Here is a 26076-nt window from a genome sequence, read left to right on the forward strand (position 1 = left end):
ATGTTGTCCTGTTACAAGCAGCTAATGAAATTAGATTCTATGCTCTTTGTTGTTGGGAAGATTGAGGCATATATTGAGATGTATGAGATCCTGAGAGGCATGACAGGGCAGATGTCAAAATGTTTGCACAAGTGGGAGAATTTCTGGCAAGGGGACATGGTTAAAGATTATGGGGCAATCGTCTAAAACTGAGGTATGTAGGAACTCCCAGGGGGTGGTGAGTCTCTGGAATTCTATACCCTGCAGTGTTATGAAGGCTAGACCATTGAGCCGTTTTAAAGGGAAGTAGATTTTTTAAAAAAATGAAATATCAGGGCAACAGGGAACTGGCACAGAAGAGGAAATGAGACGTAGGTAAATCAGAACTGTTCATATTGAGAAGCTGAGTGGCCTACTACTCCTATTTCCATGTGTTCTTATGAACACTTCTGAGTTTCACCATTACATAAATACTCCATTATTCAGTTAACTGGACAATTTCATATTTTATTTACATTATATTCCATCTGTCATGTTCTCACTCACTCAGATTGTCTCTGTATTCCCCGTGGAAGCTCTTCACAGCTTTCTGTATACCCAAAATCCTATTTAGTATTATCTTGGAACCATGATATTTGCTTCCCACAGCCAAATTGTAAACATAGATTGTGAAAAGGTGCTTGTAGTATATGCCACAATTTGTGATCCACCTATCTGGAAATAATCTTCTTTTTCCCCCCCCCCTCCCTTTTTCTCTGTCCAGTAAACAATTCTCAATTCATGTCAGTATATTGTCCATTAATTTTTTTTTGTGCCCTAATTTCATTGTCCAGTTTCCTCTGCAGGTCTTCCAAACACGCCGTATCCATTGATTCTAAAATCTTTTTTTCCAGGATACTTATCAATTCTGAGTAACATGGTAAAAGAACTGCAGTAGATGAGTCAAATATGATTTTCTCTTTCATAAATCCATGTTGGCTGTCTTAATCCCACTATTCATTTCAAGGTATTCTGTTATTACCTTTTTCATTCCTTATCACTGATGCACAGTAAAAATATCAGTTCAGTAATTCCCTTATTTCTACCTTCCTGCTAAAATAGTGATGTTACATCTGCTGCCCTCCAATTCTTGGAAACAAATCCAGAATCAAGAGATCTCTGGAAGAGATCTACAAAAATCTCTACAAAATTCTGGGATGCAAGTTATCGGACCCTCTGGCGTTGGGTCACCTCAAGTCACCAGCATTGGTAGAACTACTTTTTTTTGACCAAGTTTCCTCATTGTCACTAGACAATTGATACTCTAATATATTTTACAAGTTTTGTGTATCTTCAATGAAGACTGAAACACATAAATTGGTTAATTCTATTGCCTGATTATAAATTCTCTACGAATATCTGTAAGGGACCCACACATGACCTATGTCGTCCTTTCCTTTCTATATATTTAAAGCAGTATCAGGGGAGTCCAGAACCAGAGGCCACAGTTTAAGAATAAGGGGTAGGCCATTTAGAATAGAGTTCAGGAAAAACTTTTTCACCCAGAGAGTTGTGGATCTATGGAATGCTCTGCCTCAGAAGGCAGTGGAGGCCAATTCTCTGGATGCTTTCAAGAAAGAGTTAGATAGAGCTCTTAAAGATAGCAGAGTCAAGGGATATGGGGAGGAGGCAGGAACGGGGTACTGATTGTGGATGATCAGCCATGATCACATTGAATGGCGGTGCTGGCTCGAAGGGCCGAATGGCCTACTCCTGAACCTATTGTCTATGTGACCAGCCCAACTTACCCATCTGCAATATCGAGGCCCAAATCAATCTTAATTAGCTATGTTGGGCTGGTCACTTCCCTCCTGTCCCCAACACCAGACCCCTGAAGTGGACACTTGATTCTATGTACTGTTGTGGGAGCCCCTCTGCCTAGCCCATCTGTGACTGTCTGACCTATCTGTGGAAGAGTTGGTGGTTCCCACATTGACACCATTGGCCATCTTGGAACCCACAAAATTTATGGATTACAGTTTTTTTTAATCACAAAGGGGAAGAAGATGACATAAGGAAATCAGTCTATTTTTCTGTATTTTGATCCTCTTTTTCATGTAAGTTTCTTGTGGCTCTCCATGTGCATAACACGGTACTTTTTGAATTTGTTCACATTTTTTGCTCTGCTTCCTTAATTCTCTTTGAGGTTAGATTGTGAAGTTGCACTGTTTAATGGATCAGGATGAGGCTGTTTATATATTGGTTGGGAGAATAGGGATACTAAATAACTGCACTTGGCTAAGTTTATAAGCCCTTTTTTCATGTGACTTTCTTTCTCTTTTGCTAGTAGGATAGCTGCAATGAAATATGTTCAAATTCCCCCATTTCACCCTAACCCCAGTACACTGGATGCAAAGATTAACAATTTTGTTTTGTATCCACTTCTCTCTTAGTCGGCTTGACAAAGGATTGGCAACAGTGGTCTGGGAGAGGAAGACCGATCTAGTGATTATTGAAGGCATGGGTCGAGCTATTCATACAAATTATTATGCAGCATTGCGTTGTGAAAGCCTCAAACTTGCTGTCATCAAGAATGCCTGGTTGGCAGAACGCCTTGGCGGAAGTATCTTCAGTGTAGTTTTTAAATATGAAATGGCACCGAAGTGAAATTGTGAACTACTTTGCTGAGGAAGGACTTGGCATTGCACTGACACTGAAAGGGCTCTGTGGAATGTAATTGTATTATTTTCTGTGATTATATATTTGCAGATTGGAAGAAAAGTTAATATGGATCAAAAAAGCTTTTGTGTCAGAAGCAATAATATATATTATATATGTACAGCTACCATATACTTAAAACATTTATTGTATAGACACAGTATTTGTGGAAATGAATATTGTTTTGCTTTTGCTCACTCAAGACAATCAGGTTAAATGTAATCCCTTTCTCAAGCTGTTCCCTTGAAGAAATAGGCTTCATGGATGACGTAAAATGCAGATGGCAATGTTGGGTCTCTTAAAACAAAATGGTTCATGGCTCAAATTGACATACTGTGCCCATTTTGAATTGTGATTAGCTCTCAGTAGTACAGTTATAAATGTTTTTTTAAATCCTGTATTATATCAGAAAAAAACAATTTAAGTTGTATAAAACTGAAGATACACTAGTGGTTTATGCAAGTTGTTTGTGTTTTAATGTTAAGTGATAATGGATGCAGTCTGTAAGTGAATCTGGTAATGGTGGAGTAATTTACATCATCCAAATTATAAATTCAATACTTGAATCAGAATAACATTATCCATTGATTCTTGGTGATATCATTGGAATTTTGGTTTGAAAATCTTTTCTGGAAAGGAACTGGTTTACTCTAAGTCAGTGATAGTCATAAAGACCAGAAATGGGCTCTTCATCTTTACAAACAGTCTCTTCAAAATACCCAACTATACTAACCCATTTTATCAGTACCTAGTCCATTGCTTTTTTCTTTCTTTGCTATTCAGTTGCTCATCTAGATATTGCTAAAATGTTGAGAGAATTTCTGCCTCCACTACCCTCTCAGACACTGTATTCTATTTTTCCATCGTTGTAAAAAATTGTTGTATCCCCACTGAATCTCGTGGTCCTTACCATAAAGCTATGCCCACTAATTATACATGCAAAGCTCTGGAGAACTCAGCATCTATGGAGGGGAATAGGATGTCAAAACTTTGGGTCATAACCCTCAGTCCAGATGTAGGGTCTCGACCCAAAACATTGAGTGCTCATTTATAGATTTTGATCTTGTGTTTCTGGGCTTTAATTGAACTTCTCATTCTGGCACAAAACATCTACACTGAGTGGTTAACACCTACACAATACAAGTACCGTGAGTACTGCAGGCAAAATCTGCAATCTGAGACAGCTGACTTAAATTTGCAAACAATACTTCAAAGTTTTATACTATAATTTGTCTGATCCTGCACAGTGCATCAGCTAGTCTTGATGTCTTATTTTCAGGAATGATCGTCGACTTGGCAGAATCAGTGTGGTGTGAATTATTTGCAGCTTACTGAGTGGGTGATACTGTGTTAGCAAAAGTTTGTCAGGCTTGCAAGTATTGAATTAAATTTTGTCATTCATTGTAATTCTTTCTAAGTAATGCTTGGTGCAAGAATTATGCTTGCTTGTATGGGCCTAATAATAGGATGAATATACAGTACTGAGGCAGTTCAATTTAGATTCAGTAGAGTGTTTGTATGGTATTTCATTGAACTGTAAAGCTTCAAAGGAGTCCTAAATCTCTGTGAAGAAGTTATGGACAGGTGAATTGTAGGCCATTTCTGTCACTTGATTATAATGGGGTAAGTGGAATTTAAAATAGCCTAGAATTAAATGAGAGTCCCTTTGCGCATAGTGTTTAGACCCATGCATGTATGTATCATCAGGAAATAGTGGGATAGTGGAGAAATAAAATGTCAAAGGGTGTAGCTTAGAAACTTCTCTGTGAACTGCTGTGCACGAAATTAACTTGTTCTCTCACTTCTACCCTATTGAAGACTTGAGATCAAAGGGCCTGAGTGTTTGCTGATGCAATTAAATTCTTAAGAGCGAGTATTTTTGTGGCTTGCACTGTGACCCTAATTGACTATATATGGTTGCTTGACTTTATCTCCTAAATAGCCTTTTTAAAAGTTTTGATGTTAAAGAACTGAGGGAAGATAAATATTGTGCAAAATTTCACCATAAGTTGCATGATTCACATTTCAGTCATCATATCTAGAGTGCTAGAAGAGGAGGCCCAACATGGCAATTCCAGCTAAATGAAACTTGGTCAGTTAGTGCTTCTCCACTAGGCTTTACCCACCTCACATTTTTATCCTGTTCAAGTATATACGTACCCAACTTGTTTTTTGAAAGTTACTGAATTTGCTTCCGCTCTCTTTTTGAGCAGTAGGTAGATCATGCCAGCTATAAAAGGCTTTACACGAGGTATTGCATGGAAACATATCGCTCAATTCAAGTGCTGTATGCCAGTGTTCACTGTCACTTTGGGTTTTGAATAGTGAATGAAAGAGGAACGGTGATTCAGTAACAATTTTTATCCTGTGTTTGAAAGGTAATATTTGTATAAAAATCAGATTTGCAGTCACAATTGCACAGTGACAGTACTTCATCAAGCAAAGATTCCTCATAAATGCACTTAGATGGTGTGTCACAGTTGTGTGACTGTACATCATAGAAAGCTTAGTCTTGTCCTTGCCTGCTGTACATACAGACCTTTAACAAGAGTTGCTGATCAGCAATTGTGAAATGATAATTTGGCTAAGATCATTCAGCATGGATTAATGCTCTGATCTTATTACACAAGATGGGGGAAAATCTTGAGGTTGTATTTAAAAATGGATTGTTTTCTTAGGAATTAGGACTAGCATTCTGATTTACTATTATGATCCCTTGAATTTATTTTGACTGCTTGTAGTGACTCCTGAAATCCAGCCTGAATGGAGATGCTTTGATGTTTTTAAGTTTCCATATGATCTTGAGGGAGATCTTTTAGTCCAACAAATCAATGCTGATTCTCAGTGAAATCCCATCATTACCATTTCCCTCCTTCTATCCCTGTAACTAATTCTCACTCACATCCCCGTCAATACCATCATAACCACATACCTGTCTACCTATCAACATTAGGGCCAACTTAATGGCTAATCTACTGACCTAGGATGTGGAAGGTAACTGGATCATGGAAGGAAAGGCTATGTGGTGTCAGGTGGAACGTGCAAATTCCACAAAGACCGCCCTGGAAGTGAGGATTGATACTGCGTTTGTGGACTGAGACTGCATCTCCGTTTAAGGACAACTACACCTAGCGATCACACTAGTTTTTTTTATGCACTTAATATGTGACTTCTAAAGCCTTGCACAGTAGAAATAGCTTTGCTGTACTTAAGAGTCTAGTATAATCTTGCAGAGTTCATAATTAAAGCCCCAAATCAAATGCACCACCTACTCATTTGCTGACACATTGCTGCCTATATTCACTCACTTTTTTTTAAGCCCTTCTAATTATTGCTTTGATCTTGACTGATGCAACCAGATGTCTTCAGAAAGTGAGATGCACTGCCCCTGGTAGGTTATGATACAGTTAACAGTATGAAGAAGGTGCATGAACGTCACTCCTTCAAATTACACTGTTGACAGCCTGGGGTCCAGATGGCAAAAGGTAATTTTTAAATAAACATTAAAAGAAAACTTTCACACCAAAACCAAGAGAGTTGGATAATGGGAGCAGGAATTGTTCGAGAATTTGCCAGATTCTCTGGCTTGGCAAAGGGTGAAGCTTTCTGATTAGATAATTGGCTGAATTTAGGTGTTTCATTCAATGAAACACCTAAATTAAAAAAAAAATCTTTTTTGGCTTTTGCAAAAATTGCAGATATGTTCCTTATTTTCTGAGGATTTGCTGAAGTACTTTAGAAGAATCATAATGAACAGCTGCCAATATGCATATGGTATACTCTGACAAATGTTAATTGAATAAATGACTGGCTAATTGGTTGCTGAGGAAGGAATATTGAGTAGTTTACTCTTGGAATAACACCATGGTGATATCTATATCCAATTGAGAGTGTAGTTGGGGCTTTGATTTAAACTCTTAAAGATGTTTCTTTGAATATGCAACATTATATGGAAGCATTGCAGGTTGCATGTTTAAGTGGATAGTGGAGATTAAACCGATGACTTTCTGATGTGAAAATGAGAGGAACTGGGCCACCTCCCCAGTTAACCAAAGAAATAGAAGAAGAAATTGCCTTTCAACTCATGAGGGAGCATAGACCATCAACTTTTTTTTTTGCGGTTTATGTTTCTGTAGCAGGCAATTTCTTTTTTATGAGGTTGAGTTGCTAGCTCGATGTTCAACCCAGTACGGATGGAAAGTGTGCACAGGAGCCGGCTGGATTCAAACTCCGTACGTTCTGCCCCAAAGTCCAATGCTGATGCCACTGCACCACCAGCCGGCACACTGTGAATATTTTGTACGTTCCATTAAATAATTTGTTTTTTTGCTATCTATAAAATACTGATTATTTTTGATTAGTTGGTAGTACAGCTTAATTATGTACAGTAGGTCTAATTAAAGTGTAATGATGGCATAATTTTATGAACCATTTTTCAAGTTCTTGGAAGATATCAGTATTAATGTGGCTTAATGGAAAGTGCTGTTTGGTCATTTTGTCTTAATAAGAAAAAAATTGCAGAACTAATACACTTGCTTCCTGTTCCCTTGCTAAAACTCTTCTTCAGATGCAATGGCTTGAGATAAGAAGACTGCTGCGTAAAGGAATTGTTTTCTGTGTTGCTTTTAGAGAGAGACAGCTTTTCAAATGCAACATTAATTGAAAACTGATATCAGATTCCAACAGGCCCACTGGCTGTTGCTTTTTGTGGTCAGGCTTTCTTCCTTGGACATGCTGTGGTCCTCGCATGAGCAGTATTCTTTCATGGTGGCAACAAAAAAAAAATCATCGAAACGATCGGGAACATAAGCCTGAATACATTTTTAAAAAGATATGTGTTAAGAGGGATTGGTGGTTGGGATTTTTGTGCTTTATTGTGCTATGTGGAGCATCAAGATAAGAGGGAGAGCAAAATAATAAATGATATTGTACCTTTAGAATTTCTAGATTCACATTGCTTCTTGTGGTCAGCATAAAGTATAAACTGTTGTATTGAAGCCATTGATATTGTGTTTATTAATAAGCAAAGGCAGAGGATAGTATATTCATAATAAGCTATTGATGTGAATTCTCTACAAGAGCTACAATTTTGCTATGGGAATGTGGGCAGGACAAAAGGTAATACGGCACAGCACAGTAAATCACTTCAACCAGACTTCAGGGCAATCAGAATGCTTAAGTTTTGGTGGATTTCTATCTAGAGAGAGAAATTTATATCAATATCTATAGTTCAAATTGTCCCAGATTTCCTGGCTGCATGGCACTTGCAGCATGACTTAATGTCCCCAGAAGTACTCTCTAATCAAGGGAACGGATTGGGAAAGAGAAAAACCGTACTGTATTTTATGTGAAAAAAACAAGTGACACCATGTGAATAAATTACAGATTATTTTGGGAGGAATATTTAGTACTGTGATTCTTGTGTAATTAATATGATAAGTATGTAAAACATGTATATACACTTTTTCTCCCTTTGATTTTATCAGGACATCACCTGATGTTAAATAAAGTGAAGAATATCATGGTGATGAAGATGTCAGTGTATCAGAGGGATGTAGGACAGTTGATGGAACAGTATAATGTATCAGTACATTATGATTTGTATATAAGCCATGGCTTTATTGGTTGGGTTCATTGATTACTGGCCTATCCTGAAGAGATTATTTCTTTTTTTAGGAATAAAGTAGCATGGACAATGAAAACATGAACTTATTCCACAGCTGCTGCCTATCCTAAGATTTTCAGCAGCTAGATTTTTTCCCAATTTGATTCACTTTTCATTTTGACCATTTTCACTTCAGCAATCTTGATATTTTTCCCCAAATGCTATTGTACTTTACAAAACCATCTGCTAGTTGCATGGTAATTAAATGCTAAAGCTTCTTCAAAACTGCTTTTAAAACCAGTGACCTTTGCCACCAAAAATATTAGGGTAATGTGTGAACACTACATGAGAATTTCCCAGTATGGCACATCCACGACTTATAAATATAAGATATGGGAGCAGAATTAGGCCACTTAACCTATTGTGTCTACTCCACTATTTCATCATGATCCAATTTTTCTCTCAGCCCCAATCTCCTGCCTTCTCCCTATATCCCTTCATGCCTCGACCAGTCAAGAATCTTATCAACCCCTGCCTTAAATGTACATAAAGACTTGGCCTCAACAGTTGTCTGGCTAAGAATTCCACAGGTTCACCACCCTTTGTCTGAGGAAATACTTCCTCATCTCCATTTTAAACAGACATCCCTCTATTCTGAGGCTGTGTCCTCTGGTCTTAGACTTCCCCAGCACAGGAAATATCCTCCCCAAATCCACTCTATCTGGGCCTTTCACCATCCAATAGGTTTCAATGAGGTCACTCCTCATTCTTCTGAATTCCAGTAAATACAAGCCCAGAGCCATCAAACACTCTTCATATGTTGTAGAGCCATTCAATCTTGGAATCATTTTTGTGAACCTCCTTTGAACCCTCTCCAGTTTCAGCACATCCTGTCTAAGATAAGGGGCTCAAAACTGCTGACAACACTCCAAGTGGGGCCTACCAGAGCTTTATAAAGCCTCAACATTATATCCTTATAATATACAGTCATACTATTATATTAAATTGCTGTTTCTCCATTTCTAGATATAATGCCTTGGTTTCCCTATTCAACATAACTATAAGTATACCTTGATCAGAATCGTTGGCTATGTCAGTGATTCATTTTGTAAATCCAGAAGAATGCCAAACTGTAAGGCAGCAATCATTTCATGTTAAATTCCATCCTTCTGATCTAGAAATATATTATTTTTTAAAAGAACTTAAGTTACATCAATCTTGTGGATATTAAATCTTTTTATTAACTGAGACTGTCAATCTCGAAGTCTTCATGAACATTAATATCTAATGCTAAATTAACTCAATATTAAATTGACTTGATGAAAATGCACTTTGACAAAACATATCTTCTGAATTTTGAGATAATGAATGTAAGATCAGCATTAGCATGAGCAATGTAAAAGTAAAGTTTAATGTGATCACCAAAGGTATGGAAGATTTTTAAAAGGAACAGATTTCAGACGTAACACAGATAGGTATTGTTGAAGCTTACTTTTTTAAAAAAAGCATTTCCTAATTCTGTTAACCGTCAAGTGTTGTCTGGCGCTTTGATTATATCCAACGCTTTTCTGGTTTTATTTTAGATTTCCTGTATCTCTTGTTTTATTTTTGTTTTTCTATCTTATACTTTAGATATGTTTGAAGAACTGGATTGATGAAACTCCTGTTAATTCTCCCCCTCCCCCTTAATCCATCAGTCCAGGCTGAATCAAAGACCAGGGACCAGTGCATCAGTTTATTCTATAAATTGATTTGGAAATACTTAACGCCTATCCCTTGCCTTCTGACCAAATCATCCAGGATCTATTTCTGTTGTTGTCCTTCCTACAGTACTTTTCCAAAGTAGTTTTTCCCACTGGTGTCTTTAATGTAATGGATGCTTCACCAGTGCTTTGTAATAAAAAAAATTGCCACAAAGCCATGAAAAATACTGTCGAATGAGTGAAATTTGCTCAGAGGGGTTGGATTTAATAAGAATATCAACTGAAAGAGCCAGAGAGACCCAGAGTAAATGCCATTGCTTGAGGTTTAGACTGCTGAAGGTACATTTGCAATTGAGTTCTGCAGTACAGAAGCAGTTGGTGCCAGAGATGTAGAAACCACTTGTTTTACATATTGAAAAATTGGCAGTAAGGTGAGGAAAGCATGATTATCTAGATCAAATTATTGCTAGGTTGTTGTACTAATGTTCTGACTTAAAACCCAGTGTAAGGCACTGTAATCTGTAGAATTGATTCAACCTGGAACATTATTGATAAAACAGTATCTGTGAACATGCTTCAAGCAGATGTATTTCTCTAAGTGAATGGCACTTCAAATGTTCTGATGAGATGTCATCAACCTGACTCACTACTTCTTTGCAGAGATGCTGCTTGAGCTGCTGAGTAGTTAAGTTTTCTGCTTTTACTTAACAATCCTATTGTGCATTGTGGAACCAGTCCTCCTGCACCCAGAACATTTATGGGGATTTGTGCTGGGCTTATAGTTATTTATTCTCCAATTGTCTGCAAAAATTTGAACGAGTGTATTTAAAACCTTGCAGATAAATGGTCTCCTTTAGAGCAAAAGACCTTTCATCTCCCCCCCCCCCCCGTTATTTATATAGTGTGTTTTAATGTGATTGTATATGGCAAATATTATTTACATTTTCCCAATATTTAAAATTAAAGTTTTAGTCACTTAAAGAAATTATCTTCAAAACAAAGTAAATCAAATGTAACTTTGTGGTTGAAAGGTTGGAGGCTTTATTCAGGGATTTAATAGACCATGTCAGCAGAACTTAATGCACCCATCTGTTTGCTTCCAAGAAAATTAATTTTCTTTACAACAGTCCACACTTTGTATTGAAGATTGTAATGAAATCTAAAACTAAATATAATATGTGCAGTGGCTCATAAGATGACCTGCCTCTTTAGCTGTTAGTACAGTGGTGCATTCCTGGGGCCAGAATAAATTGTCCAAGAAAATTGCGGTGGTTTGTGGCATTTGACTAAGGTATATCCAGGTGAATTTAGAGTAATATGAAGGAACTGATTTCTCACTTACTATGGGGTCACATCCAATTTAATTTTTTTGATTCCTGATGTTAATCATGATGCACATTGCAGCATTTCCTACCTGAACATAATCATACCTGTAGCACAACTCGTCTCCCTCAGAAATTCCTTTCTTCTCCAATTTGCTGGTCTTGCAGTTCAAAGTTTGCCCCTATTAATCATGGTTTATTTAACTTCTTGTATTCTAGGTGATGCATTGTGTTATAGAAAATTTATAATGGTACAAGCAGTGCTTTGACATTCTCTGGATAAAAATACTTTGCCTCATTTTATACTCTAATATATCTGCCATTTGCTTTACATCTGTGCCCCCATTTTTTTCTTGCCTTACTGGTAAGAAGCATAGATATTTCCTACTTACATCTAGGCCCATTGTAACCTCAAAAACAAAACCTGTTTTTTTTTCAAAGAAAGCAGTTGTAAATTATCCAAACTTTCCTTGTAGCTACATGTTTCCAGTCATGGCAATATCTGTGTAAATCTCCCCTGCAGTACAATTAAATTTTTCTTGAAATAAGACAGCCAGAATTGTTACATGAAATAATTTGCCCCCATTATGTTGAGAGTTCAGCTATGTGCTGTAATTTAAGGTTAAAATTAACAGAATAAAATTATATATGATTAATTTCAACTCTGTCTTCCGTTATGGCTTTTTCAGGCCTTGGTCTTCTTATTGACCTCATTTCTCCCTTTAATTCGAAGATTTACTTCTTCAGTGAAAGCACTGCAGCAGGATTTCTGTAAACAAAGAATGAAAGAGAAAACATCAAGAACTTTAATTCTGATAACTGTTTACAATACTGTCATCTTTTAAGTCCGAAGGTGAGTGCTGCTGTGCAATCTTTAATCCATCTTGGAAATGTATCTGTTTATTGCACCATTTGAGAAAAGTCTTGTAGACACAGGACACTGCAGATGCTGGAATCTGGAGCAACAAGCAAGATGCTGGAGTAATTCGATGGATCAGGCAAATATAGAGGAAAATGGATTGACTATGCTTTGGGTCACAGTCCTTCAAATGGACTGACAAAGGATCTTGACCTGAAAAACCGACTGTCCATTTCCTTCCATGGATGCACCTGACCCATTGATGTCCTCCATCATTTTGTTTGTTGTTGCTGATAAATTTCTTTTAGCTGAGTCATATGAAGGTCAACTTCGAAATGACCATCATCCACCCTTTTTGCCCTAATTTCCTTTGGCTTTGATTCATGTGGGAAGTGATGGTTGTACATGTGGGAAATACCTCAAATCGAAGGAGATGGTGAGGGGGGAAAGTGGGGCAAGACAATGGAGGACAGGAAAATGATAGTTTTAAGAGTCAAGATATTGTTTGCCCAGAAGCTGAAGTAGGTTAGCAGTCGTTGATGCAAAATAGGACATGGGCAGTATAGCTTTGTATGACTACTAAGGTTAGAGATAGTTGGAGCCTATCAAGCATTAGATGGCACAATAGCACAGAAAGCGAAGGTTGGGTGATGTTTTGAAGATGGAAAGTGGTGTTCTTCATTGTGGTGCTAGTATGTATCTTCAATGTGGGATAGCAGCCCAATAACCTGGGCTCCCACTACCAACACTGGAAATTAAATAGAAGATAACCTATCACCTTCTGGTTCCCCTACATTAGAAAAGCCTTCGGTAAGCCAATTTCTCCAAAATTCACATGTTATTTATTTGTGATCAGTACATTCGCACACTTACTTCTACAGGTAATGTGTCACAGAGGTAAATGCTTAATTCTGTTTTAAGTCTTTGTGAGACATCATTCAATTTAGTAATGTATCCAACCATAAATTTTTTCTCTATGCTTTCTCTTCCACTAATGAAAACATTGAAGTTCCTTCTGTGGGGATGCCAGCAATTTATGCTACCTATCTAACTTGCTTGCACTTTATGTATGAACTCAAGCTATTTCTGTTGGATGATGGAAAATCATGTTTGATCCTATTCCTGCCACCAAGTCCAAGAATAAAGATACACAATCTACCCCAGCAATATTATTGCATTCGCAACTCTCATGAAATCTGGAGGGTAAATTAAATGGGAATGTATCTTTAGAAAACAGCAGGGGAGATGAATCCATCCACAATTCCACTCTGTGGGGAAAAAAATCACATCATACACTCAGTGGCTAATTTATTAGTTACCTCCTGTACCTAATAAAGTGGCCTCAGAGTGTATGGTTGTGGTCTTCTGATACTGTAGCCCATACAGTTCAAGGTTTGATGTGTTGTGCATTCAGAGATGCTCTTCTGGACACCACTGTTTCAATTTGAGCTACTGTCCCCATTCTGATGTTTAGTCTGAACAACAACTAAGCTTCTTGACCATGTCTGCAGCTGCAGCTTTAATGCATTGAATTGCTGCCACATGATTGGCTGATTAGATATTTGCACTAATGAGGTGTACCTAATAAAGTGACCACTGAGTGCACAATGAGGTGAAGGTGGAAAGGACAAACAAGGCTCTTAGGTTCAAAGGTAGAGCACATGTCCCCACGGGTGATAGCTCGTGTCATGAATTGGTTCACTCTTTACTTGTGTATGATTCTGTGCTCCATACACAGGAGGGAGAACACTCTGGACCTGAAGAAAATGTGAGGAAAACCAAATAAAGTGATGGATGAGATTGGGCACCAGAGTTACACAGAAGTGCACAAATACAGCTGGATTTGATTTGTTTCTTCCAGTGATTTCTTCTTGATTATACGTTGATCATTAGGTTGTGCTTGTACCTTGGTGTGAAATAAGGATGATGGGAAGAATGTACCTGGACTTGTGAAGGGGTGTGTGGGGATGTGTGTGCATTCCAGGGGAATGCATACAATAAGCTGTGAGAGAATGAAAAAAGATATTTGTATGTTGGAAAGAAGGAAAATGTGGTTGTTTTTTTTCCTCCCATTTTCCTGTGGGAAAATTGATTATTTCAGCGTCTCCTTACAGCAGATTAAGGGTCTAAGAAATCACGAAGCAGAATGTTGGGCTTTTCCTCTATTGTTGCATGATGTGAAATCAGGAAAAAGGAAACCTTTTTTTTCATTTAAGGGGAGGAAGAAATTATTAAAATACGTACATCTTGATCAGCCTTTTTTCTTGATTTGATAGCCAATTCAATGCAAGCGATGACCAAGCCCAAAGATAATCCAGTTGCTAGAAGGAGTAAAGCGCCTCCAATCTGGTTTATTTTAACTGGACTCCATTGATCTGAGTATCCTTCTTCATTGCAGGAAGATCTCCACCACTTGGCCTTCAGTTGATGCAGATGCCCAGACTCCTCCAATTCCAAAATGACAAGACTTAAGTTGTTTCTAAGTGGATCACCTTGGGCCAGAAACAGAACAAAGAAATTATAGACAGGGATGCTGGAATCTGGAGCAAAAAACAAAATGTTAGAGGAACATAGTAGCTCAGGCAACATCTGTGAAAGGAAATGTCAGTCAACATTTTGGAACATCTAGACCTTGAAGAGAGGAGGTGGATAGACCTTGGAGATGTTGTAGTGAGTTGGCTGTCTATTTCCCTCCACAGATATGCCTGACCTGCTGGGTTCCTCAAGTATCTTCTTTCTTGCATGAAAATTTATATATTACTGAAGCAAAATTTGTTACTAAAGTGGAGATGAAATATGGAATGCTGAGCAAGAAGAAACATTTATACAAAACAGTTCATGACCTTGAGATGTTCCTAAGGGCATTACTGCCAGGGCTTGAGTCAGAAGTTCAGAAGTGGGATTGGATTAAATAATCTGCTTGATTTTGCAGAAAGAATGCAACTCACCAGGGCGAACAGCTATTCCATATCCTCTCATAGCAGCAACGTCTGGGACCCTCATCAAGTTGCAGTCTTTTGCAACAGCCAGGTCTATTGTTGCTGATTCACCAATTAGTGCATAATTTGAGGTGAGTGTACGTTCCGTTCCCTCCTTCATCGTATCCACAAGGACAGAATCAATTTTACTGTTCATTGTTGTATAGATATTATGATAGTCTTGAATTTTTGATTGCTGTCGGAAAATGAAAGGAGAGAATATTTTTGTTAAGAAATGTTGCAATCATTCACAGAAAGATAATTAGAAATGGTATAAATGCTAAACACTCAACTACTGGACTTCACAGCCATCTTTTATGACTTTTTACATCCTGTTAGTAGGTCCTCTACACTATTATTCTTTTAACTTTATAACTTCTGCTTGCCCATCATTACAGATGTACATATCTTCAGTAAATTCTAATATGTTCACTCATGTTTTCTACTTAGCAAATTTTCAACCTTTAACTCCTTCCAGTTCTGTTTAAGGATTATAGACCTGTGCTGTTACCTCTTTTTATTATCACAATGATGCTCCCTGACGTGAGTATTTTATTTTAAATCTATTTTTAAAATTGATATTCTGCTTCTGTAGAGTGATATAAAGTTTGAATGACATTCCTGTTTACTTGTTCACTGCTATTATATATGCAACTTCTGGATTATTAGACTCCCGTGACACACGTTTCATTTTATTCACTGGCTGTTAAACTGCCTTAATTCCTTTTGCCTTCGATATTCCTCTTGAATGGTTCACAGCTGCTTTTCATTGTTTAATTAACAGACCACCTCCAGTTCTTAAAATACTGGGATTGAAGGATTTTATTGTTTTATTTACTTTTAAAATATGGGTGTCATTTGCAAAGATCAATTGCAGAAGATGGTAAATGGTTGTCAGTAAATCTCTTATTGGCTCATTGAGCAGGTTACAAGGGCAGGAAAGACTGTGAGAATAGAGCCACGTAGAAGAACTGCATGTGTCCTTCTCCTAAGTGCATTTATGAATCAATTTCTTTTTGATAACCATCCAATAAATGATTGCTACTTCACACTAATAAATAAATTGAAATTCTCATGCTGAAATTTGGAGCAACACGTACAAACGAGCTGGAGGAACTCAGCAAATCGGGCAGCATCCATGGAAACAAGCAGTCAACGTTTCGGGCCAAGACCCTTTGTCAGGACTGAAGAAGGTGGGGGGAGGGTGGGAAGGAGAAGGCTGGTGGGCGTCAGGTTAAAAACCAATCAGAGGAAAGATCAAGGGGTGGGGGAGGGGAAGCAGGGAGGTGGATAGGCAGGAAAGGTGAAGAAGGAATGTAAGGGGAGAGCACTGTGTAGTAGAAGAAGGCAGAATCATGAGAGAGGTGATAAGCACCTGGAAGAGGAGGCAGAATAAAACTGGGATGGGGGAAGGGAGAGGGAGGGGATTACCGGAAGTTGGAGAATTCAATGTTCATGCCAAGGGGCTGGAGACTACCCAGACAGTATATGAGGTGTTTCTCCTCCAACCTGAATTTGGCTTCATCATGGCAGTAGAGGAGGCCATGTATGGACATATCCAAATGGGAATGTGAAGCAGAGTTGAAGTGGGTGGCAACTGGGAGATCCTGTCTGTTATGGCGGACGGAGGGGAGGTCTCGACGAAGCAGTCCCCCAATCTGCGTCGGGTCTCACCAATGTAGAGGAGGCCACACCAGGAGCACCGGATGTAACAGATGACCCCAACAGACTCACAAGTGAAGTGTTGCCTCACCTGGAAGGACTGTTTGGGGCCCTGAATGGTGGTAAGAGAGGAGGTGTAGGGACAGGTGTAATACTTACGCCTGCAGGGATAAGTGCCAGGTGGGAGATCTGTGGGGAGGGATGTGTGGACCAGGCAGTCGTGGAGAGAATGATCCCTGCGAAAAGTGGAGAGGGGTAGAGAGGGAAAGATGTCCTTAGTGGTGGGGTCCTGTTGAAGGTGTCGGAAGTTGTGGAGGATGATATGCTGGATCCGGAGGCTGGTGAGGTGGTAGGTGAGGACAAGGGGAACTTGGTCCCTGTTGTGGTGACGGGGGGATGGGGTAAGGGCCAAAGTGTGGGAAATGGAGGAGATGCAGGTGAGGGCATCATTGATGATAGCAGAATGGAAATCACGATCCTTAAAGAAAGAAGACATTTGAGATGTCCTTGAACGGAAACCCTCATCCTGGGAGCAGATGCGGCAGAGACGGAGGAACTGGGAATAGGGAATAGCATTTTTGCATATGGCAGGGTGGGAAGAGGTATAGTCGAGGTAGTTATGAGAGTCAGTGGGTTTATAGAAGCTGTCAGTGGACAGTCTGGCTCCAGAGAAGGAGACTGAGAGATCAAGAAAGGGGAGAGAAGTGTCCGAGATGGACCAAGGGTCTCTGACTGAAACATTGACTGCTCATTTCCACGGATGCTGCCCAACCTGCTGAATTCCTCCAGCTTGTTTGTACGTGTTGCTTTGACCACAGCATCTGCAGTGTACTTTGTGTTTACTATTCTGAAATTTGAGCTGGCATTCTTGGTTCTTAGCTCTGGATCTCCTAATCCAGAAATACAACCATTATGCTCCAACTTCAAAGTTTAATAGTTGGCGATGGCATTCCCTCTTTCTAAATAATTTCACATTGCAGCTACCCACCACTGGAAAGATTTTTCAAAATCTTTACAGCAGCACTGCCATCTGTTTGTTCAGAAGTCATGCCTCCTCTGCAATGTGAAAGATTGTACCAGATGTGCTGATAGCCAGATCTCCCCATTTGATGACTTATCATAATTTTAGTTTTGGGACCACTAACTTGGTGTTGTCTACTCTCTCTGCCTTTCCACTGAATCTAGCATGATGTAGATCGGGGGAAATAATAGCGCTGTATAAAAGTGCGTACCTTGAAGAACTGGAACGTTGATCCGCTGCGCACTGTCCCATATTCAATTTCATTTTGTTTTGCAAGGTCATTGAAGGATTTAATTAATGGTTTCTGGTTCTCTGAGTTTAAAGAAGCTCCAAAATTTGTGGCATAAGTTACCAGGAAAACCATGACAAATAGCCACCAGACTGTCCCGATGATCCGTGTAGACACGGCTCTAGGATGTGGTCCTACACCTGTTAGAAAATAATATACAGCAAACAGAAAGACAATTCAGACCAACTTATCCATGTTTATGTTCCACACTAGCCTCTGCCCACTAAACTTCATCTTGACCAGCCGATTTTCTTCCATTCTACCTATTCTGTTATTCCTTAAGCTGCTTAGCTATTCTTTGTCATAATAGATTCTAACTTCTAATTATTTTTTGCCTAAGCAACTTTCTCCTGAACTCACTTTATCATTTTTCCCTAAACAACTTTCTCCTGAACCCACTTTGCATTTATTATTGATATTTATTTATGACCTCCAGTTTACTCCTTTTAAATTGAATCTCCTCTGTAACTTTTTGCTTAATAACTTTAAATATTGCTTTGCTTATGTCCTCAAGCACTCATCCCTCTCTATCCTGGAGCAAAGCACTCCATATTTCCACCTTCCCTGACCTGCTCCCATCTGACTGATAACCTGTTCTGTAACTTGAGATTCTACAAATCTTGGGCAGTGCACACGGGATGCTGAAAGAACTCAGCAAGTCAGGAAGTTTCTATGTAGGGGAATAAACAGTCAATGTTTTGGGCTAAGACCATTCTTCAGGACTGCAAAGGTGGGGGCAGAAGGTGGGGGAGGGGAAGGAGTACCAGCTGATAGGTGATAGCTGAGCAACACACACAAAATGCTGGAGGAACTCAGCAGGCTAGGCAGCATCTATGGGAAAGAGTACAGTCAACCAACTTAGCCATGTTAGCAGGACTGGAGGTAAAAAAGCTGAGGAGTAGATTTGAAAGGTAGGGAGGGGGAGGGGAGAGAGAAATGCCAGGCAATAGCTGAAACTTGGAGGGGGAGGGATGAAGCAAAGAGCTAGGAAGTTGATTGGCGAAAGAGATGGAGGACCATTGAAGAAAGAAAAATGTTTGGGGGAGGTGGAAAGGAGCACCAGAGGGAGGCAATGAGGGGGCAAGGAGATGGGAATTAGTGAGGGTGGGGGGCATTACTCGAAGTCTGAGAAATCGACATTCATGCCATCAGGTTAGAGGCTACCCAAACAGAATACAAGGCCCGAAACGTCGACTGTACTTTTTTTCCCATAGATGCTGCCTGGCCTGCTGAGTTCATACAGCATTTTGTGTGTGTTGCTCATAATTCCAGCATCTGCAGATTTTCTCTTGTCTGTGAATTGATAGGTGAGGGGGAAGGCAGGTGGGTGGGAGAGGGGAGTGGTGAAGTCAGAAACTAGGAGGGCATAAGTACAGGAGATAAAGGAATAAAGAAGGAAGAAAGCAGGGGAGTGGGGCTAAGGAGGAGAAAAAGGATTAGTCATGATTTAATGGGAGAGCATACTCGAGGGCCAAATGGCCTAATTCTACTCCTATGTCTAATGGTCTATGGAATTTGATTGGAGAGGACAGTGGACCATGGAAGAAGGAGGGGAACCAGAGGAAAGTGATGGGCAGGTGAGAAGAGAATGGATGAGATGGAAACCAGAATAGGGAATGGAAAAAGTGAGGGGTGGGGAAGAAGTTACTCTTCAGTTGGAGGAGACACATTCAGATTATTAGGTGTTGTTCCTCCAACCTGAGTTTGGCCTCACGCATTACAGCAGAGGAGGCCATGAATACATGTGTCAGAATGGGAAGTAGGATTGAAATGGGTACGAAATGGGTACGAAAATTACAAATTTTCTACTTTTTCTCTGTTCTGTTATGCAATCTGGTGGCTGGAATGTTGTGTGGTACTCCAGTTAATCTCTTCCTGTTCTGAAGCCACCTCCTGCTGTTACTCAGCTTCTTAACTAGCAGTTACTTACTGGTGTCTTGCCCAAATGTGGTTCTTTTTCTGTGAACTCTTCAGTTTGAGAACCAGTCAGTGTTGGTAGAATGTAGCCCTCATGCAATAGGTATGATGGTTAAAAAGGAATACATGTAGAAGTTCTCTTATTTGGATAAGATATGTCAAGAAAAGAGTAGGAAAATTATGCAAGAACTGTTGGGTTGGTTGGCATCCATCTGTCTTAAAGGACAATGGGTGATGATCATCATCACAAGCCTGGGTGGAAGGTGTGGAGATCCTGAGATGCCCAGTTGCCAAAATCCCCCTCTTGGCCTCACCAGTACAATCCAAAGGAAAGCTTATGAAGCAATACGTTTGGCACCAGCTTGGCTGCAGGAACTGATGGAAGGATGTTCAATGATGTTCAGTGGCCTTAGGCACTCCACTCCTGATTTGCTGTCTTGAGTTTACTCCCATAGTCTTCATCACTCCTGAGGCTGTCTACAAGGCAGTGGGGCTATTTACCCATAGCTGGGATCTGACTCATGAGCACCTGTGGGTGTCCACACACCAGGGGGCCTGTGTGCTAAGCGCACAAGATCCAGACCTCCTCCCCATCTTCTGTAGTTCAGCCTGAGTCTGAAAGGAGTTCAATCTCAGTGTGCCACCAGTGAGGAGGCACTACCTGAGGCTTGCTGTTGGAGAAGCTATGTACTGGCAGGTAGAGACTTACACATACAGCTCTCCTTTTTGCAAGACTACTAGCCAGAGGTGGAAGCTGAAAGTGAGAGTGACAAGCACTACCCACCACAGTACCACACTGTATTAAACCAGAACTGCATTAAACACTATTCGGCATACTGTCCATGAGATTTTCAGTTTGGTTAGGCTGCACAGGAGAGGCTAAGGAAATGCTGGGGTGATAATGAACATTTAAATTTAAGGATGATATTAATGAGATTTTATTAACCAAAGATCCTGAGGGATATGGAAAAGGGTGAGTACGTGAAGTCAATTCATAAGTCAATTACCATTTTGCGGAATGACGGAATGTCCTTGTAGGTACAAGCAGCCTCCTCAAGTTCCTTAATTACTGAGCTATGTAAACCTTTTGGTAGAAAAGTTAAGTAGGTTAGCAAGAGGACAAAGCCTGCAAAGGGAAAGATCAAGTGAGTGGCCATGATGTTGGCAATTGGACTATAATGTGGAATATGTGAGGCTATTCACTTTGGAAAGAGAAAAATGAAAAATGAAATGGAATGATTCGACAACATATTGCAATACAAGTCTGTTAGGAAATCCTAGTACATGAAATAGAAAGAGTTCACATGCAGGCCACAGGAAGTCATTATGATAGTTAATGGAATATTGGCCTTTATCGCAAGGGCTATGGATTATAGAGATTATAGAGATTGACTCCTGGGATGAAAAGAATGATATGAATAGATTGGGTTATTCTCATTGACGTTTAGAATAATAATGTGAGCTGCCTTAATGACTATTGCCTGGTAGCACTCATATCTACAGTGATGAGATGCTTTGAGAGGCTAGTTGTGACTAGACTGAATTCCTGCCTCAGCAAGGACCTGGACCCATTGCAATTTGCCTATTGCCATAATAGGTCAATGGCAGATGCAATCTCAATGGCTCTGCACATAGCTTTAGACCACCTGGACAACACAAACACCTATGTCAGGATGCTGTTCATCGACTATAGCTCAGCATTTAACACCATCATTCCCACAATCCTGATTGAGAAGTTGCAGAACCTGGGCCTCTGTACCTCCCTCTGCAATTGGATCCTTGACTTCCTAACCGAAAGACCACAATCTGTGCAGATTGGTGATAACATATCCTCCTCGCTGATGATCAACACTGGTGCACCTCAGGAGTGTGTGCTTAGCCCACTGCTCTGCTCTCTATATACACATGACTGTGCGGCTAGGCATAGCTCAAATACCATCTATAAATTTGCTGATGATACAACCATTGTTGGTAGAATCTCAGGTGGTGAAGAGAGGGTGTACAGGAGCGAGATATGCCAACTAGTGGAGTGGTGCTGCAGCAACAATCTGGCACTCAATGTCAGTATGATGAAAGAGTGATTGTGGACTTCAGGAGGGGTAAGATGAAGGAACACATACCAATCCTGAAAGAGGGATCAGAAGTGGAGAGAATGAACCGTTTCAAGTTCCTGGGTGTCAAGATCTCTGAGGACCTATGTAGTTATAAAGAAGGCAAGACAGCAACTGTACTTCATCAGGAGTTTGAAGAGATTTGGTAAGTCAACAAGTATACTCAAAAACATCTATAGATGTAGCGCGGAGAGCATTCTGACAGGCTGCATCACTGTCTGGTATGGTGGGAGGGGGTGTGCGAGGCTACTGCACGGGAAAGAAGCTGCAGAGGGTTATAAAATCTAGTCAGCTCCATCTTGCATACTGACCTACTAAGTATCCAGGGTATCTTCAGGGAGCGGTGTCTCAGAAAGACAGCGTCCATTATTAAGGACCTCCAGCACCAAGGGCATGCACTTTTCTCGCTGTTACCATCAGGTAGGAGGTACAGAAGCCTGAAGGCACACACTCAGTGATTCAGGAACAGCTTCTTCCCCTCTGCCATCCGATTCCTAAATGGACATTGAACCCTTGGACACTACCTCACTGTTTTTAATATACAGTATTTCTGTTTTTTGCACATTTTTAATCTATTCAATATAAGTATTCTGTAATTGATTAACTTATTTATTACCATTATTTTTATTTTACTTATTTTTTTCTCTTCTATATTATGTATTGTATTGAACTGCTGCAGCTAGGTTAACAAATTTCATGTCACATTCTGGCAATAATAAACCCGATTCTGATTCTGATTAGAAGAATGAGGGGTGATCTTACTGAAACATAGATGTTTCTGAGGATGATGACAAGGTTAATGTTAAGAGGATGTTTCTCCTAGTAGGGTTGAGTAGAACTAGAGAGCAGTTTAGTGCTAAATGTTGACTAAAGGAGCTGACACAAGGTAATAGATCTTACTGATACTAATCCAGTCCTGAACCAAACACCACTTTCCCACTCTCTCCCCATATTCTGGAACTGTGAGCTCGCTGTCAATCTCCACCTTGAACACATTTAATGACACCACAACTCTCTGAATAGAGAATTCCAAGGAGTCTCAACCTTCAGAGAGAAAAGAATTCATTATGTCCATCTTTAGTGGGAACATCCTCTCAGCATCCACCTTGTCTTTTGACCTACATGACCAGTTATATCTACAAGTCCGCTCAGCGGTCTGTGACTACTGTACCTTGTAAAGTGAGAGCTCCAATTCCAAACCAGAAGCTGTCGAGTAGAGAAAAGCGATTGCTCTCAACCTCAGGTTCACTCCATTCGCTGGGGCTCAGTCTGTAAAGCGATAGTCACATCACATCCTCTGTACTTAGTTGAATAACATACATACATTCTCTGCAATAACAGCAGAACTTTTCATCCTTTTGTATCCATTAAATTTGAACATGAAATATTTATCTATTTTTATCTGACTCATGCTGTTCCTGCCAAGGGTTGTTTGGTGTTGATGGTACAGAGGGGAAATTTATTCCATATTTGACCCATACTGTGCTGCCACAGGTGTTTGTGCGACAATGTAGGAATTTTTCTCTGAATATAACAAGCTGTACCTATCCTAGTGGTTTCTGGTCATGCACTGCAAAGGAATCGTTACTTTAAATCTAACCGGTGCTGTATTGACTGAAGTAAGAAGCAGTTGTTGTAGCAACTGTTTTCCAGCCAGTGGCAGAGTTGAGCTACTTAAAGCTCCTTCATAATTGCCAGAAATGTTTTTAGTTTGTTGATAGTCCTTCAATTCTGTCTATCTTCAAAACCGTCACAACCATCTCAGTCTGTGACCTTTCCATTTGCAATATACCATCATAATGGTCTCCATGTATAAAGTTGTCAGTTAACCCCCTGCACTGAATTGGTTTGCAATATGGAGTCACTGGGAACGGCATGAAGCATTCCAAACTCCGGCTGGTGTTTTAGTACGAAGCTTGGTCGGATTTGAACTGTTTTCTGAGGTGATGCAAGCCTCTGCCTTACCAGATGTTGTTTCACACCTCCCCACTTATCCCAGCAGGCCTTCCCCTGGGGGAGATCTTGGTATCACTGGTGATGCAACATGAGACATGGGCAATGTTCCCTCTAATCTGTAATGACTGGTGTGTGTAAAAAATCTTGTGCTGTGCAATTTTTTTTGCCTAGTGTCAACATGTTGCACACTGAATAATTTCTTCAATAAAAACAGTCACGAATAAGCTAGTTCTAAAATCTGCAGACAAATATCGCAAACTCCACATTGTCAACACCATTCACAACAGAAACCCAAAAAGGAAATGTGTACAATCGTAAAATATACTAAACATGCCTTTACATGAGGTAAAGGGGGACGACCTTCTTGTGTGCAGTTTAAATTCCATTGTGCGCTATTATCAAAAGATGTGTGCACATACACATGTGCACACCTCAGAGGGAACATTGGACGTGGCATGATTTTGTGTCAACTACGAAAAGGGAGGCAAGTAACTGAGAAGGGGTAAGAATGATGCTAACTAGATGAGGTGTGTAGGGAGAAGCTAGAAGGGCAAAAAAAAGTTACAAAATATCTGTGGTGGACAAAAATAAGAATCTCAAAGCATTTTTTCCAAGTACATTAGAGGCAGGAGGGCAATTGAGGAAAGAGTATAAAGCCCATTAGGGACCAAAGGAGCAGTCTATGCTGAAATCCAGATGACATGGGTTATGTTTTTTGCCATCTGTATTTACTAAATAGAAGGGCGTTTCAGTTGGAGAAGGGGATGGCAAAGTTCTAAGAAGGTGTTACTAGATGTCATAGTGACTTAACGGTGAATAAATTCCCTGGGACATATGAAGTGTATGGAAGGCAGGAAAAAAGATTACTGGGGCTTTGACAGAGATTTTAAAATCAAGTGATGCGCCAAACGGCCGTAGCAAATGTGGCAACTTTGTTCAAGATGGTTAACAGAGACAAGTCAGATAATTATAGGCCTTTAAGTGTAATGTCAGTGGTTATTGGGGGGAAAAAACGAGGGATTGGATTAATCAAACCTGGAGAGGCAGGGATTTATAAAAGATAGTTTGTATGGTTTTGTTGGGTGCAACCCTTCTAACCAGTTTGACTGAATCTTTTAAAGAGTATACTGTCAGATTGCCGGCAGGTGGAAAAAGTCTGCTCCCTGACCTCTGACCCTCAACACTGGGCTATGTCCTAAGCCCCCTCCTTCACTTTCTGTGTGCCCACGACTGTGTCACCACCCACAGCACCAATCTGCTAATTAAATTTGCTGTTGTTACTACATTGAGTGGCCTAATCTCAAATAATAACGAGGCAACCTACGGAGAAGAAGTAGGCTAACCCCTGTTGACATCAATGGATCTGGGTTTGGGAGGGTGAACAGCTTCAAGTTCCTCAGTATACACATCGCCAAGGACCTCATGGTCTGTACATACCAGCTGTTTGGTGAGAAAAAGCACAACAGCTCCTCTTTCACCTCAGACGGTTGAAGATGTTCGGCATGAGTCCCCAAATCCTAAGGACTTTCTACAGGGGCACAATTGAGAGCATCCTGACTGGCTGCATCACTGCCTGGTATGGGAACTATACGTCCCTCAGTCGCAGGTCTCTGCAGAGAGTGGAACGGATAGCCCACTGTATCCGTAGATGTGAACTTCCCACTATTCAGGACATTTACAGAGACTGGTGTGTAAAAAGGACCTGTAGGGTCATTGGGAACTCGAGTCACCCCAACCACAAACTGTTTCAGCTGCTACCATCCAGGAAATGGTACCACAGCACAAAAGTCAGGACCAACAGGTTCCAGGACAGTTTCTTCCACCAGGCCATCAGACTGACTAATTCACGCTGATACAATTGTATTTCTATGTTATATTGACTGTCCTGTTGTATACTCTATTACAAATTACTACAAGTTGCACATTTAGATTTAGACATAATGTAAAGAGTTCTACTCATGTATGTGAAGTATTAAA

The 26076-nt window shown here is 40.0% G+C and overlaps 2 protein-coding genes across 4 annotated transcripts in view; one reads left to right on the plus strand and one right to left on the minus strand.

Annotated features, from left to right (window-relative positions):
* Positions 1 to 8077, plus strand: part of pank4 (pantothenate kinase 4 (inactive)) — a 75679-nt gene extending 67602 nt beyond the window's left edge. For all 3 annotated transcript variants that reach the window (XM_059952160.1, XM_059952161.1, XM_059952162.1), the window contains one exon: positions 2412 to 8077. In XM_059952160.1, coding sequence (XP_059808143.1) covers positions 2412 to 2625 — 214 coding nt within the window. In that variant the 3' untranslated portion in view covers positions 2626 to 8077. The remainder of the gene's footprint in view (positions 1 to 2411) is intronic.
* Positions 8078 to 9663: 1586 nt separating this feature from the next.
* Positions 9664 to 26076, minus strand: part of si:ch211-251b21.1 (uncharacterized protein LOC571720 homolog) — a 40824-nt gene continuing 24411 nt past the window's right edge. The window contains exons 8-12 of the mRNA XM_059952163.1: positions 23315 to 23412; positions 18038 to 18255; positions 15114 to 15339; positions 14410 to 14657; positions 9664 to 12075 (exon numbers count right to left, since the gene is read on the minus strand). Of these exons, the coding sequence (XP_059808146.1) occupies positions 11992 to 12075; positions 14410 to 14657; positions 15114 to 15339; positions 18038 to 18255; positions 23315 to 23412 (874 nt within the window). The 3' untranslated portion in view covers positions 9664 to 11991. The remainder of the gene's footprint in view (positions 12076 to 14409; positions 14658 to 15113; positions 15340 to 18037; positions 18256 to 23314; positions 23413 to 26076) is intronic.

Source organism: Hypanus sabinus, chromosome 27, assembly GCF_030144855.1.
Source record: "Hypanus sabinus isolate sHypSab1 chromosome 27, sHypSab1.hap1, whole genome shotgun sequence".
In the NCBI taxonomy this organism is placed as follows: Eukaryota; Metazoa; Chordata; class Chondrichthyes; order Myliobatiformes; family Dasyatidae; genus Hypanus; species Hypanus sabinus.